At 35.7% G+C, this 13,930-nt stretch overlaps 1 protein-coding gene across 3 annotated transcripts in view; it reads left to right on the forward strand.

Moving 5' to 3' along the window:
* LOC128985364 (myelin expression factor 2-like) overlaps positions 1-6,755 on the forward strand; it is a 49,837-nt gene extending 43,082 nt beyond the window's left edge. For all 3 annotated transcript variants that reach the window (XM_054404791.1, XM_054404792.1, XM_054404793.1), the window contains one exon: positions 6,345-6,755. In XM_054404791.1, coding sequence (XP_054260766.1) covers positions 6,345-6,400 — 56 coding nt within the window. In that variant the 3' untranslated portion in view covers positions 6,401-6,755. The remainder of the gene's footprint in view (positions 1-6,344) is intronic.
* Positions 6,756-13,930: the final 7,175 nt, after the last annotated feature.

Genomic DNA, 13,930 nt, shown 5'->3' on the forward strand with positions numbered 1-13,930 from the left:
AGGGAAATAGGTCTGCGACGTAAGAAGAGGTGAAGGAGCAAGGTAAGGTGAAGGGTAGGTAAGGTGAGCAGTGTGGACTTAGGGAACTGGAAACCGTTTGTAGCAGTTAGATTAATGTATCTGCAATGCTGAAATGCTATGTGAAGGGATGGAAGCATGCCCACGACATAGAAAATGGTAAAAGAAGTAGTAAAGGCTAGCAGTGCGGAGTGTGGGCAATGTTTATGGCAATTAGGTTAACGTTTCTAAAATATTAAAATGCTATGGAAAGTGATGAAAACAGGTCCACGATGTAGGAAATGGCTTAGGAAGTAATAAAGTATGAACATATTGTGAGAACCGTCTGTGGCAGTTAGAATAATGTATCTTCAATCCTAAAATGCTATGAGAAGGGAAGGAAACAGGCCCCACGACGTAGGATGTGGTGAAGGAAGTATTAAAGGCTGGCAGTGCAGAGTGAGTGAACCGTTTGGGCAGTTATATAAATGTATCTAATACTTAAAATGCTATGATAAGGGAAGGAAACAGGTCTATGACGTAGGGAATGGTGAAGGAAGTAGTAAGGCTTGCAGTGCAGAGTGTGGGAACTGTCTTTGGCAATTACATTAATGTATCTGCAATCCTAAAATGCTATGGGAAGAGAGAGAAACAGGTCCACGACGTAGGGCGTGGTGAAGGAAGTAGTAAAGGTGGGCAGTGTTGAGTGTGGGAATGGATAAATGTATCTGCAATGCTAGAATGCTATGGGAAGGGACTGGTTAAAATGATTATGAAGCACGAATCGTTACATATTTCGATACGTATTCAATCGTTTACAATATAAATTTACAACTGAGTTGACAAAAGCTGAGTTTTACTCCATAGAGGCTAAAAACGAATTTTATTCCTTGAAGAGTAAAAATGCTACTTTAGACCGGCAACGCATGCATCAATGACGACTGTTTTTACTGCAGTATGACAAAAACAATATAATATGAACCCTTGATGACTCCGCTCAATTTTGTGTATGCATCTGCGAACGCCACCTAGTTTATTTCTCATAAAATTTCGAGACGAGATCTAGACGGGATTTCCCTTCTCATACACAACGGGAAATGCACGTTCAAAATTTTTACCTGATTTTGTAACATTGTTAGATGACTGTTTAAATACAAAAATAATGATAATACACAAGAATATTTACAATCTTTTATTAAAAAACATCAGCATAACATTTTTTTATTAATCACGCCTAACTTATTAAAAATGCCTACGATTAGGAAACATAGTGATATCAGTTAGGATAGAGTTCAACTTATCCTAAAATAAAATAAATCATAAAATAAAATTAATATTAATTTTTATAAAATCGCTCCTGTATTGCGGGTATTGCATTGACTTTCTGCAGGCGTTTTTTAATTTTTTTTTTTTTTATTCTTGTCTTGATAAAAATCTCGGCCAAAAAGAAATCTCGTCTCGTGTAACGAGATATAAAATTTCCCGAAAATATCCCGAAATTTCGAGACTTGACCATCCCTAAAAAAAATTGTTGATTTTTGAATCTTGTTAATTGAATCTCAAATCCAAATCTTTCCTTAGGATTCGAGATTCGGATTTGACACATCCCTAATTAATAATTATAATTAATTGTGTTTAAGTCGCACCTCGAGGGCACTATAAGCTCACTTTTTTAACAGGAAATTTGCATTCAACATTTCTGTTTCTCTACATATCTATCAGTCAAAGTAGCTGGACGATTTAGTCAAAATCCTATAAGCGGTTACATGTAAAGAAAACGTTTTATGCCTTTTTTTAATGTCCTTTTTTATTTAATTTTTTTATGGTTTGGCTCTTAAGGTATTCTTTAACTTAAATGACTAGTAACAATTATATTTCATTCAGTTTTTAATATCAATACTGAATTAAGGTACAGTCCAACCTCAGTATAGCGAATCTGAAGGGACCGAACTGAATATTCGTTATATCAAGGATTTCGTTAAAACGAGGTTCGTTATATAGAGGTTAGGTTTGCAGGAATTTTGTAAGTCGAGGTTCAAAACCAGCGTCGGTCAATATAGGTCGGGATTTGACCTCATTAAAATACAATTAAAGTAGCATAGGCTACAATACTTTACAGTACAGTGTTTACATTGTACAGTAGAACCTAAATTATCCGGCATAATAAAGGGGAGGGATCTTGAATATTGCGCAATCATGACAATGGCATTGACCTTGGTACAGGTTAAAAGCTGTAAGTTTAAAATCACAGCTTGTTCTAACCCTCCTTTGGTTTTAGCGAATTTCCCTATAGGGAAGTAGCTATTACCGTAGGTGGCACGGAAGACCTAGACCCGGGACCGATTTACTTTTTCATTTTGATGTCCCCAGAGGCCAAAAACACAATTCGTTCAAATTTTTATATATGTATATACAGGGTGAGTTTCTACTGACCGTGTTAACTTCGCCAGTGGGTTCTACTCACTAAAAGGAACAAAAAAGTTTATGGGAAGGTATGACCGAAAATCCATATTTACCCAGATATCCGCCATTTTGTTTTTTATACAAAAATATTTTTATCTGTGAAGTTTTTTATTCGATGATTATGAAACTTGGTAAACATGTTACCATACACAAGACCTATAATAGAAAAAATAATAAAGTTGTTCCGATTGTAAATTTCAAAATGGCGGCTGTTTGAATTTTTCATAGAATTAGCCGTTTTCGAGTTATTTAAGTTAGAAAAATTCAAACGGCCGCCATTTTGAAATTTACAATCGGAATAGCTTTATTATTTTTTCTATTATAGGTCTTGTGTATGGTAACATGTTTACCAAGTTTCATAATCATCGAATAAAAAACTTCACAGATAAAAATATTTTTGTATAAAAAACAAAATGGCGGATATCTGGGTAAATATGAATTTTTGGACATACCTTCCCATTAACTTTTTTGTTCCTTTTAGTGAGTAGAACCCACTGGCAAAGTTAACACGGTCATTATTATTATTATTATTATTATTATTTGTTGTCATGAGAGCCGAAGCCCCCTGACTGCTTACCCGGTACCTATCCTCCAGGACATACCCGGGCCCCATGATGTAGGCCGAAGCTTACGCATCAACCTTTAGCACATCATGGGCGGATGACTTAAGGTCATCAGGCTCGCCGGCTGCCGAAGCAGACCCTTCGGAAAGAGGGTTGCCCCTCAATCCTAACCAGGGATTCCGGCTGCTTGTTTAAGCGTCACTCCACCTGGGTTCCACTAGGTCGGAACCTAGAGGTCCATAGTAGAGCGCCCCGACGCATTTAGTGCAAGCAACACTCGGGACCTATCTCATCCCTGACAGGCAGAACCCGCCATCAATAGCCAGGAGGAAGGGGACCATCAGCACGCTGACGGGGGGAACCCCAACCTCCCATTTACACCGCTGCCCGATCGAGGCCTGACCCATTGCTGGGAACCAGAGATATCCAGAGCGATAGATCCCCAGATACCCCTGGCGGGCTCGGACCCAGCACCCGATCTACTTCGTTTGCCCGTCAGACCCAACATCACTGCCAGGCCATCAGGGTTTCCCAAAAGGAGGCAGGTATAGAAGTGGGACCCACCCGGATGAACCTATCCACCAGAGGTGGCGACACCCTTGACTCAATTGAGGTTCCGGGAAGAACCCCCCACACTCAAGATAACCATACCGTCCGTGCTCAGAGACAGGGATAGGTTTGCATAAGTACCTACAAACCGTTGCCCTCACACTGCGGAAAGTTACGTTGCCCTTGAGTGTCCCCGTGAGCTGCGGGTACTTGCCCGTTTTCACCTCCAGGAAAGGTTACTTCCAAAGTCGAGGATTTGCCCACTGAATGCTGGTCGCACACCACAAGCAGGCCGAAGCCCAAAGTACCACAGACACAGGTAGGTTAGAGATTATGATGTACTTCCATCTCTCCTAGAGCTAAACACCCCTCCATCCTGGATAAAGGAATGTCACTGGGACCCGATGCCCAGTCGACCATGTCTGTGGCCAACTTGAAATGCCGATACCAACACGGAGCATTTACCTCCCCTCTGGGGGCTAGGTATTTCACCTCCCAGGACGAGGCTACTTCCAAAGTCGAGGATATGCCTCACAAAATGTCAGTCGAACACAACAGGTAGGACTCAGTCACAACCACAGTTACAGGTAGTTGAGGAGAGGCGGAATTAACGGCGTCACTGAGAGCTAAACACCCCCCCCACCCTGAATGGAGGGAATGTCACTGGAGGCTCCCCCTAAGGGGCTGGCGCTTACCAGTCGTCCATAACTGTGGTCTACCTGAAGTGCCGGGTCTGACACCGGGCAGTTACCTCCCCTCTGGGAGAGCTAGGGTCCGCGTGGTCGCCCAGGCCACGAACCCACGCAAGCGTGAGCCCCCTGCGGTTCGTGTAGAACCGGTAGTTAACACGGTCAGTAGAAACTCACCCTGTATATATATATATATAGACTTATATATATATATATATATATATATAAATATATATACGTCCGTGAACGCGATAACTTGAGTAATTTTTGTCCGATTTTGATGAAATTTGGTTTAAAGGTGTAAAGCGGGATAAACTTGAATGAGTTCGCGAACCAGCATGATCGGACCATGGGAACGGGGCTTTACGGGGGGTTTATGGGGTAATAATTGGTTTTTCTGTTTTGACCCTCAAAACACAAAATTTCCCAATTTCTCTTTAGACCTTTTTAAAGAGCTTAAAAAAACAATTAATTTAGTATATAAAAGTATTTTTGTTCGGTTAATAGTAACGGAGAAAATTAAAAAATTGTAAATTTAAAATTCCCATGTTATTCTTATGGAGAATATTGTAAAATGTTGTAGTTTGCTTGTTTATGGATATATTTTGTATTTCGATCAAATTTATTTATTTTGTACTAAGCTATCAATATTTTACAAAAAACACACTTTATTAGTATCCTTGTAGCAGCAAACCTAGGTACTCGTTAAACCTAATGTTATTAAAATATATTTAATTAAAATCAATTAAGACAAATGGAAATTCGCTTAGTCGGCAGGTTTGCTGCGGCAGGGGTATTGTTTTTATATTTTTTCTTAGGTTTCTCTTTATCCAAAAATTGTACAATTCACCATAGTTATCCCATATCGCCCAATCACAGCTTACTAAACATTACGTCGTCATCAGTCCTCAGTGAATGAAATCAGTTCTCAGTTGCAACATAGGGCGCGCAGCGACAGCAGACAAAGATGTAAAACGGAGCAGACGAATGTTAGCGCAAGCGATGACGTGACCTTTCCATTTAATTTGATAAAGAAACAGATTTTCCCAAAACAATAATTGGGTGGGGGATTTGTTATATCGAGGGAAAGACGTAGACAATTCGTTATGCAGAGGTTAAATTCGCAATGTAGAGGTTCTGACAATGACAAATTCGTTACATTGAGGTGTCTTATTTTAGCCGAAATCACGAAAAATTTGTTAAATCATGGTCGTTGTTATGGTTTGTTTGTTATGTAGAGGTAAAATATTCATTGTGTCTTATCAAGAGTTCTAGGGGATTAAAAAAAATTTGTTATATCAAGGAATTCGTTACAGTAGAACCCCTCATATCCGGCCACCACGGGACTAAGCCCCTGGCCGGATAACGATTTGGCCGGATAAACCAACCTACTATGAAAATGATAATTCATACCTAATAATAATAGGTAATCAATATATGCAATCAAAAGTATAATTTAATTCTGTTCTGGGATCATTTTTAGAAAAATAAACATGTTTGTAAAAAGAAAAAAAAAATATTTGTAGGTTAAAGTCATTAAGTAATGAGTGTACAAATATTATGATTCCAGGTAACAAAACCTATCAAATGGAGGTAAAAATGACAATAAATTGTAGGCCTACTTAAAGATCATTAGGACTTAAATGGTACATGCATTTCTACTTAACATTCTTAACCATTTTATGAAATACAAAAATTAATGTACTCGTACTGTACTGTACTAACCCCACTTTGGAAATAATCAACCAACTGATCAGAGGTTAGGCCTACTAGCTCAACTGAGTATAGTGACTCAGCAAATAAATGTATAAACAAACAGATAAATAATGAGAACAATTTATTTTATGACTTGAGCAGTCACAAAGACTAGTGGCTGCATCTAAATGTCTGTAAGCTGTGAGAAAAAAAATTTTGATATTGGCTTCCTGGAAGGGGCCGGATAAACAGAGGACCGGTAAAACCAAGGCCGGATATGAGGGGTTCTACTGTATATCGAGGTTCGTTATATTAAGGTTAGACTGTATTTAATTTTATTTAACATTTACACTGACTCTGACATATGATCCTTGACCCTTTCTCTCAGATATGATGGACAGAGTGAGATGGGATGGCCGTACTCTAGACGTCCGTTACTACTAACTCAGTGAGTAACTGACCCTCAGTTACTGTTTTATTGTTCCAATGACCCACAGACATTCAGTGTTTAGTGTTTAGGTTCTCGATGTACAAGATTTCAGCTCATGTTTTAACTGGTAGTTCACTTGACTAGGCGTCGTCCTGATATGTTATTATTTTGTACTCTTTGAGATGATCTCTACTGGAGTTAAGTTGCTGATAATTGTCGGTGTGTTCAGATTCATAATCTTAAAATTGTGTTCTGCGTGGAGACAGAACGGTTTCACCAGGAATTGTTGTCATTGTCACTCTTGAAGATTATCTACTTTCAATTTTGTAATGGAATTAGTGTTTTAAAATACATCCAGTATTCATCAAATGTGTTGTGTTGGAATTTGTCTTTGTGACCCATTGTGTTTGGTAATGTAGTTGTTCCTTCTGACCCCACCTACATTTAATTAGAATTATTTATAAGTTAAGCTTTATCGCTATTTTCATTTGGAATTTTATTTTAAGTTAGAATTCTGTATTTATATTTAATTGTTTGGTTACAAAATAATTTTTAAATTTTACAAAGTTTAATGTCTATAAGTTTTATAAAAAGTCATGTTCTGATATTTTTGGTGGGATATTTCAGATCTGGACTTAAAGTTGAGAGGAAGAATAGATGTATCTCAACACATGGTTAGCTTTTTATGTACCACCTAAGTCGCTAGGCTGTAGTCCAGAACCGTTTTAAACATTTCCGTACTTCAGGCTATCTGCCATTTATTTATGTTTGGAGCTCACCCTGTACTAAGATACGCTCTTCCTGTCGAAACTTTCATTTTATAAATACCCTCAGTTAACATAACTTTTTGAAATAACTATACCATATTAATAGCTTAATAAGCTTTTTGAATCATATGTAACAACAGCTTTATTTCCCATTTTTTTATATAATCTGCAGCTTTATTATTGTTACATCGTATGCCAACCTTATTGCCAACTCTCTGAAATAGATAGGATGTCTTAATTCTCCAGCAGTTAAATTCAATTCAAACCGGGATTTTAGATAGCTTGGCTAGCGTAGTTTGGCAAACTAACTGTTTATTGTGAATTTCAATGTCAGCTTTATTGATCTGGTTGATAAAGGAATTACATTGTATGTTTTTTTTTGTGGTGAGCAAACTTTTGGGCATAAAAACTAAGTTTTGTTTGTCCTATCAAAATTATGAACTTTGAACACTGTCAAATTGTACATATCATCTGAGGAAAATTTTTCCTTTTTGTGTAACCTGCAGTAGTGGAGTTCTAAGTTCTTGCATAATTTTCCTACCATCTGACTTGAGGAATAAGTATTCATATAGAGGGAGATTTGAAGCTATGGTTTGTCTAGATGTCAGCCCTAATAATCATAGAAGTTCGTTATGCATATAGTATTGAAAGGAGGCATAAACTAGCTAGTATCCGATCAACAGCTTACATTAGATGAAGCTGCAATTTATATTACAACAAAAAAACAACACCAATATATTAAGGGCAACCAAAAGCTTTTTAGTCATACCAAGAGAGTTTCAGGGTTTCATCTTCGTTTGCAATGAGCAAGTAATTTGAAGCTCTTCCTCTAAAAGCAATGTATGGACAAAAGCTACATAACTGGTGGTGAATAGGTTCGATGGCAAATGATTGAGAGAAACTTTTTCCTATCCTCTCATGAATCTAATAGTTATGTAAGGGAGATAATGTGGATTGCTTGAGTGGACTAATTTTAATTTTCTTTTCATAAAGCTCTTGCATTAGCGTTTTAGTGTTCGTTTCAATCATTCTAATAATGATGAGAAATGCCTACACATTTTTGTTATTGGTTTCATTTATCTGGCTGATAATTGATTGAACATTTCCATTAATTTAAAATCAGTTATAAAAGAAATTTGGATTAGTAGGTTTTGGGGACAAAAACATCCTCCTTTGACTAGAAGAGTGCCTTAAAAAAAAAATAAAGCTAGATTTTTATCACAGTATTTCAAAGTACTGTAGCAAGACTATAGAGTCTCGCAAAAGTGCATGTTACATCATGCCTTCACTCCTGATAGGTTTTCAAATCAACTAATAATTATTGACTAACTTACGGGATACAACCCATTTAGGCTAGACAAGTCTTCATTTAGAACAGTTGGTAGCCTCAGCAAGCAACAATGAAATACACAATCAACTCAGCACAGAGTATAGATGATGGTGCAATGTTATATTTGTTTCTTTTTCAATTCAATGGCATAGGTTGTTTCAAGCAGCCATGGAAGTAGGATTCCACGTTCTCCTTTTATGGATTCTGGCCTGCTGAAAGTCTGCAATTATTTTTTACAAGTATGTCCCAATGTTTGTCTAACCAGTGAAACATTATCAACATTGGGTGTTCGATGAGAGACTTTTTGAGTTGAAATAAAGTAAAACAAGAGGAAACAGAACTTGAAGAAGCTCTGAGGTACTTGTACATGCTATGTTTTTCTGACATTGTAAGAGCGAGAAAGTGAAACTCAATGTTTCAGTTGGTTGTTGAATTTGTCTTGATGTGTTGCAAGACTGGGATAGAATATTATTCTCTGCATTGTTGTTACCGACAATACTATTGCTGTTCTTGGTGACTAAAGCAAGTGTATAAGTCAATCTGATGCAGAGGATGTGAAATAAACACCAAGACCTGTTGATGTTGGTTTGTATCCTATCAAATTGTTGTGTTTTATTTTGGAGTTGTAATTTACTTGACTCATATTTTCATTTTATCTGCTCAGGTGGTGTTACTTAGATAACTGAGTGATGTCCGTTTTCAGCAGGACAATTGGAAGGTTGTGTATTTTTGTGCTAATATCTTGCCACAAATGTATCCTCCAATTGGTTTCTGAAAAACCAAACTTCCATAGTGTTTCTGCATTAACTCCAAAACGCAGATTTAAGTTTACTTATACCCATATTTAGCGATAAGTGATCATTCCTAATGAAATTGAAAGTGGAATTATAAGATGGTAGTTCCAGCAACTCAATCACGATGCTGTCAGAGTTTTGTTAAATTACATCAAGAAAATGATTCACGTCACTCTGTCATCGGTGAGAACTTTATTGACTATTTCACTGGATGGACATAAACACCATTATAACTAACTAGTATTGCCACTGCTATTGCCTAATTTGATCAACCACAACCTTTTAATTTCCCTTGAGTAAATATGTTCAGAATAATATCAACCTAAAAGGATAGCCTCAAGCAAGGTATGTGTATCTAGGTGGTGATGTACAGAGTGGTTACAGAGAATCAACTTGTCCCTATCATACAAGTTACATGCACATCATAAAATTACTTATCAGTAGTTGTCTGCAGGTCCCTGATATTTTCGGTCGGATTGGGTCATTTTACCGGTGATTGGGGAAGTTGTTTACGATTTCGCTGTCACTGGGGAAGAAGATGTCACCGTGACCAGAGAAGATGAATTTGATTTCGCCGTGACCAGGGAAGATGTACTTTTGATTCTGCCGTGTTGAGGAAAATTTTCTCAGTTTCGCCTTGACAGAGGAAGATATTTTGATTTTGTCATGGTGGAGAAGATGTTCACAATTCCCCCGTGCCCACTGACGATTTTACAGCGATATGGGGAGATCATGTACCATTGGTTGTAGAATTACAATTTCCAAATCAACCCGATTTTGGCCCGAAGTATACGATTCTGGCCTGCAGACCCTTTCTTTGCACTATTACTAAATAGAGGGAAGATTTTAATCTTATGCTCTATTTTTTGTTTTCTACTGTTCTCTAGGTTCTTATTCGCCTTGAATGCAAAATTAATTTGCCTTTATTGGTCTTGAAAACTCAAATATACGCTTTTATACTTTTTATTTTAGTTCATTTTCTTAATTTCCTCTTACAAGCTCAACTCCTTTACCAAATCCTCTCAACGTAAAAGAAAAAATGTTGACAACATGTCGATGAAATCATTAGATAAAAAACAAAAAAATTTCATGTGAACTTGAGAATATAACATTTCTGGGCAAATAACTTTTTTTATGTTCAAGCTATGTAATAATGGGGTACACATAAAGGTTAAAGATGTTAAAGACTATTTACTGACAACTTTCAATGATATCTTTTATGTACCTTTACATTATTTCTTTTGTCAATATAAAATTTGCAGGCTAAGTCAAGAGTAAGGTCATCACTTAGTTTTAAGGTCTCAACTCAAAACTGCATTACAATATTGCCAAGAACATTTTATCTTTGCATGATAACTACTTGCTAAGCCAGGAAAAGCTTTTATGTAAACTTGCCTCTTTCTACAGCCGAATATTTATATCTTTATTTTATTGTTGTTAGTTTTGACAGTAAAGGATGGGTCTCTTGGGTGTGGTGTAATAACCATTGGATGCAGTTTTATGGGCGTTTTATGTTGCTTGCATAGTAATAACTGTTTTGACAAAAGATTATTCTGCTCGATACTTTTAGATATGGATCCTTCAAAGAACTTTTATCACCTTGCTTTGACTGACCAAGACCAATGCAGTTTTCAAGTGAAGTTTTAAAACATCTGCAACTGTTAGGGAAATTTAGGACCTGCTTATAAATATATATGGTGAACTAAGTTTGTATATTACAGATAGCAACTCTGTTGTGGTGAGAAGGAAAACAAATTTAACATCAGTAGAACTGCAGTTACAAATTATTTTTCTATCCATGTTGTCTTCTAACCTTAAAATATAGCTGTGTTTAATCACAAGCCTGTTTAGTTTTTATTGCATACTTTTTACCACAGTTCATCACACACTCTCTTTACATGATGGCAAATTTTTGTGATTTCAAAAATGTTACATTCTAATTTCCATGATTGATTTGAGTAGGAATTTTTTAATATACTTCTTTGTCATTGCCTACTTAATATTTACCATGTTTGATCATGTTTAAAATTTAATGGTGATGGGTTTAAAATAGTTTATTTAAATTTTAAAACCCAATAGTAAAGGCTAAAGTTGATAGGATAATTAACATTGTGTCTTTTTTAAACAAAAATTAATTTGTTACTAAAAGTGAACTTAACCTAGTACTGTAGAATGTTATCAGATCTAGTTTGTTAAAAAAGGTTCAGTAGAAAACCTTATTCTTGGACTTAATTGTCACTGTTATCTTTGGGAGTTTTACAATTGGAACAAGGTTCATGATGAATTCTAACAGTGTGTATCATTTGCATATATTTTAAGTCATTCAATTATTAAACCATTTATAGGAGTAACCTTTGGATTTTCTTAAGTTACTAAATCACTCATGCAACTCAAATTATTAACTGCTGTCAGTAAAATAGTCGTACCTACTGACGTTTTCTTGAAGGCCAGTGTTTCTAGGTGTTTGGATTTCATTATCTGTGTCAGACTGGATGAGTAAAAACATTCATCTGTTAGTATTGCTTGGAGTTTATTTGTAATAAACACACCTTTATTTAGATGTTAGTCATCGCCGTTGTTATCTTCATTTTAGCAGTTTTAAGAGTGTCCACTCTTAAAATTGGATCTCCAAAATATTTAAAATATTTTTTCACGATAGTACTACTAATTCTTATTCGTCTTTTGGTAGGATCGTATTTCTGCATGTTATTTTGATTGCTAGCACTTTAAGATATATGTAGTCTGCCATCTTGAAGAGACGATCATCTGCTATTGAGGAGATTTGATTTTCCTGCAAGAAGCAACCTTGGTTTGACTCTGGAGCTAGAACTGGCCGGTTTGTTGGTGGAATTGAAAACCTGGTCTGTGAGTATATGAAGGTGTCAGTCGAAAAAGTCTGGATAAATGGTGAGCCGTTTAGATTTTAATTTCTATTTGTGACTTTTTTGTGTGTTGATCAAATATCAATTTCCATTTAAGACTCTATCACGGAAACTAGTTAATAATTTTTTTTTTTTTATAATTATCATAGGGATGGTATTTTTAATATACAAGTTAAAGTTACTAAAACATTATATTCCATTTTTTCACAATACTGTATTATGTAAAAGATTTGAGATCTCCTAGTCTAGAGAAAAATTCAGTTTTTTGCAAATCCCTTTCAGTCTCTATTTATATTGTAAGTCACATTAATCTGTGTATCAAACAATTCTAGTTGCCTAATGAGGAAGAATATGAAGTTTTTGTCAGTCAATAAATTGTAAGAACCACTCATCATGAAGTTCAGTAAAACTAACTACAGTATTGCCCTTTGTTTCTGGTGTTATATTGTCATTTGCTCATTTGGAGGTGTTCATTATCACTGTTTACTATGTAATCCAGAAGAACGGTTGAAAGGTCAAGTCTTTTGAAGGAATGGCCTAAGTCATATTTTGCCCTGATCGTTAAGATGCTACAGTACTTTTATAAGGGATTGTGTTTTTTCGTGCTATTAAGTGTTTTGATGGTTTGAATGGTGATTTTTTATTACTGTTCACGTTCAGTATTTTACCTAGTCTTACTTTTGAAACGCTAAGTTTAAAATTGTGATGTTGCTCTGTGAAATTGTGACCATTTATTACTAAATAGTATAGTAATTTCCTCAATAGTTCAAAATAAGAAGTTTTGTGTCCCCCCATCCCCCAAAAAATTGATAAAAAATTGTCTACATTTTTGCTCTGTTTTCACTACTGTGTGATCTTATAATTAGCATGAATCACTGAAATATCATATTTGTCTCCCTAAAAATACACTGTAATCTATTTAATTTTGCTACAATTATAACCCCATACATATAGTTAAACTATGTCATTCATAGATTAGTCATAATATTTTAACAGCAATTTTAAGAAGTTTTTATCCCTTTCATTTTTTACTCAACCTAAACTCAACATATTACCTGCAGAAAATCTTTTTTTGGGAGACATTCAAGGGTCAGTGTTATAGCAGCTTAATTTCAGAAATAGTCAATTTAACTAAAATGTTCAAGTGAAATTCTGTTTCAATTAATATTAATCACAGTATATATTTTACATTTTGGATAGTAGGAGTTAGTTATTGTAGCATAATCTTGTCAATATCTGGTAGCTACTATACTGGGTCATGAGAGTCAATTCTATCTGAAGGGTCAATGATCCATTCTGTCCCAGGCCACTGTATTGTCTCAGTCGCAAATAGTTATTGATCTCATTCATTACAATTCTGTCCTGGGTTGTTAGTAAATCTGTTTGATGAATGAGATTAATAGTGGCTATATCATGAAATGTGCATAGCAGACAATCCCACATTATGTTCTTGGTTGACTTTTGAATATTTGACATAGTCAACAATTAGGCGGTGTCCACAAGAAATATCTTTTTATTCGGTCTTGAAATATCAGGTTAACAAAACACAAAATCTAGTAGAATTCAACCGCACAGAAATTAGTGAATATTTGACATTACTAAATGGAATTATTTTTTAACTCTGAAAGCCTCTACAAGAAAGATTTCTTGCTTTAGGCACATTGTATGATTGGAATTGCACCATTGGTTTAGCTTATACTGGGTAATCAGATTTTAGAATGGTGGAAAGTATCTGCACCTCAGTAATATTTTATAACCCATGTTTATTCAC

The sequence above is a fragment of the Macrosteles quadrilineatus genome, unplaced genomic scaffold (genome assembly GCF_028750875.1).
Source record: "Macrosteles quadrilineatus isolate MER2022 unplaced genomic scaffold, UCM_ALF_1.0 Scaffold_2__2_contigs__length_208266976, whole genome shotgun sequence".
In the NCBI taxonomy this organism is placed as follows: Eukaryota; Metazoa; Arthropoda; class Insecta; order Hemiptera; family Cicadellidae; genus Macrosteles; species Macrosteles quadrilineatus.